This window comes from Phaethon lepturus, unplaced genomic scaffold, assembly GCF_000687285.1.
Source record: "Phaethon lepturus isolate BGI_N335 unplaced genomic scaffold, ASM68728v1 scaffold43516, whole genome shotgun sequence".
Taxonomy (NCBI): Eukaryota; Metazoa; Chordata; class Aves; order Phaethontiformes; family Phaethontidae; genus Phaethon; species Phaethon lepturus.
In genome coordinates, this window is record NW_010546371.1 from 11,184 (window position 1) to 12,945 (window position 1,762).

At 56.0% G+C, this 1,762-nt stretch overlaps 1 protein-coding gene across 1 annotated transcript in view; it reads right to left on the minus strand.

The window, feature by feature from the left end:
- Window positions 1–968, minus strand: part of LOC104622474 (mitochondrial chaperone BCS1) — a 3,695-nt gene extending 2,727 nt beyond the window's left edge. Inside the window, exons 1-3 of the mRNA XM_010289267.1 lie at window positions 587–968; window positions 175–314; window positions 1–59 (exon numbers count right to left, since the gene is read on the minus strand). The exon at window positions 1–59 is cut by the window's left edge and continues 130 nt beyond it. Coding sequence (XP_010287569.1) covers window positions 1–59; window positions 175–314; window positions 587–906 — 519 coding nt within the window. The 5' untranslated portion in view covers window positions 907–968. The remainder of the gene's footprint in view (window positions 60–174; window positions 315–586) is intronic.
- Window positions 969–1,762: the final 794 nt, after the last annotated feature.

The window sequence follows — 1,762 nt, forward strand, 5'->3', positions numbered from 1 at the left end:
TCCCATTGCCGTGTACATGATCGTCCTCCCCTCCTGCTGCTGCAGCGCCAGCTCCCGGGCTGCAGAGAGAGGCAGAGGGGACAGCTGGCAGGGGAAAGGATTTCCTGTGAAACCCTGGGCATCTCCAGGGAGCAGGCTTGTTCCAGCAGGACTTCACGCAGCTCCTCTACAGACCTTCCCGGAGGATATTGAAGAAGATCTCCCGGTCGGTGCCCAGCGCAGTGAAGGTGACAGACTCCCAGGGGGTCCCCGTGTGCAGGTCGATCATCTGCTTCTCCCGGTTACGCTCGATGCGAATCCACTTCCTGTGATACCTGGGGCAGGAAGATGGAGTTGAGGGACAGTCCATCACCACTCAGCTGAGCCCAGCCTGGGTTATGCACCAAGGAAAACATTCATCTTGGGTAAAAAAATCACTTCACACCAGTGAATACAGACTCCTCTCGCTACTCCCAATCTCCTGCCCTAATCCAGACCCAAGGAGGAGGCAGGATTCTCTCTGCTGCCTCCACGGGACCCACAAGTTAGAGTTTCCTGGCTAAAACAAGGGTCAGTCCCCAGACTGCTTTCCCTTGCCCTCCCTTACCAGATGAAATGGTTTCCAGGGCTGGGGATAAAGTCAAACTTGGTGCTGACACGCCCGCTTTCATGCTGCAGGTACGATGTCTCAACACTGAGGTGCTGCGTGTGCTTAGCGTGGTGGGAGATCCAGTTCAGCAGCCAGTGGTAGCTCTTATCCTTGCTGGGCACCTCCAAGGTGATCATATAATGGCGCCTGAAAGCCACCAGCCCAAATTGGGCCCCTTTCCGGGCTAACGCCAGGGCTGTGCCCACCCCGACAAGGCCAAACCCAGCCCCAAAGTATGGGTTGTCCTTCAGTGCTAAGACAAAGTCAGAAAACGGCATTGTAGGAGGTTAAGCAGCTCCTTTCCACAGCATTGTCTCTGCGCTCTGGAAGCAAACCTGCATGGAAAGAGAAGGAGTGAATGGCAGTGGGGGACACAATGGATCACCCACAGTTGCCTGGCCTTTATCGTGGCCTGTTCTCAAGGCGAAAGACAGCCTGGCACATTTGGATCCCCACATATGTGTGTATCTTATTACCAGGGGTTCAGGCAGCTGTTGGCCACAGGAGCCTCCTCCTTTTCTGCAGGTCACTGGGCAAGACAGGCAGGAGGGGGCCAGGAGCTGGAGGCTCCCAAGCAAACACAGAAGCACTTTTGCTTCTTCAGCCATGGCAACAAGGCCAGAGTTTTACATGGTTTTATTCTTTAAATGGCTAGAAATCACAAGCGCTATAATTATTTAAGGTTTATTGTTTGAAAAAGCTGAAGTGCATCCCCAGACTGAGTCAAGAGCTGGTTCTTTGCTGCTGGCAATGGGCACACGACTGCAGTGGAAACAGCTTCTCAATGTCTGGATAAAGGGCCCCAGCCACACATTTAGGGGCTTGAAGTTCCTGCAGCTCCCTCAGCAGGGGTCTGTCAGATATAGGGGATGAGGGGGAGCCTCCCCTGACAGACATGCACACACCCTCTGCTCCCTCAAGCAGGATCCCACCTCCCCCAGAACAGGGTCTGACCCAACAGCAAGGCTCCCTCCCAGGGCAGGGCATCCCCAGCCCCACAGAGAAGACCTCGGGCCCACGGCTGGGTCCCTGCCCCGCACTGGGGCCTTCCCGCCCATAGCAGAAGTCCACTTTCCCCTGCAGGAGACTAGACCCTACACCGGCCCTCCCCACAGCAGGGGCCCGTCCCCTTCC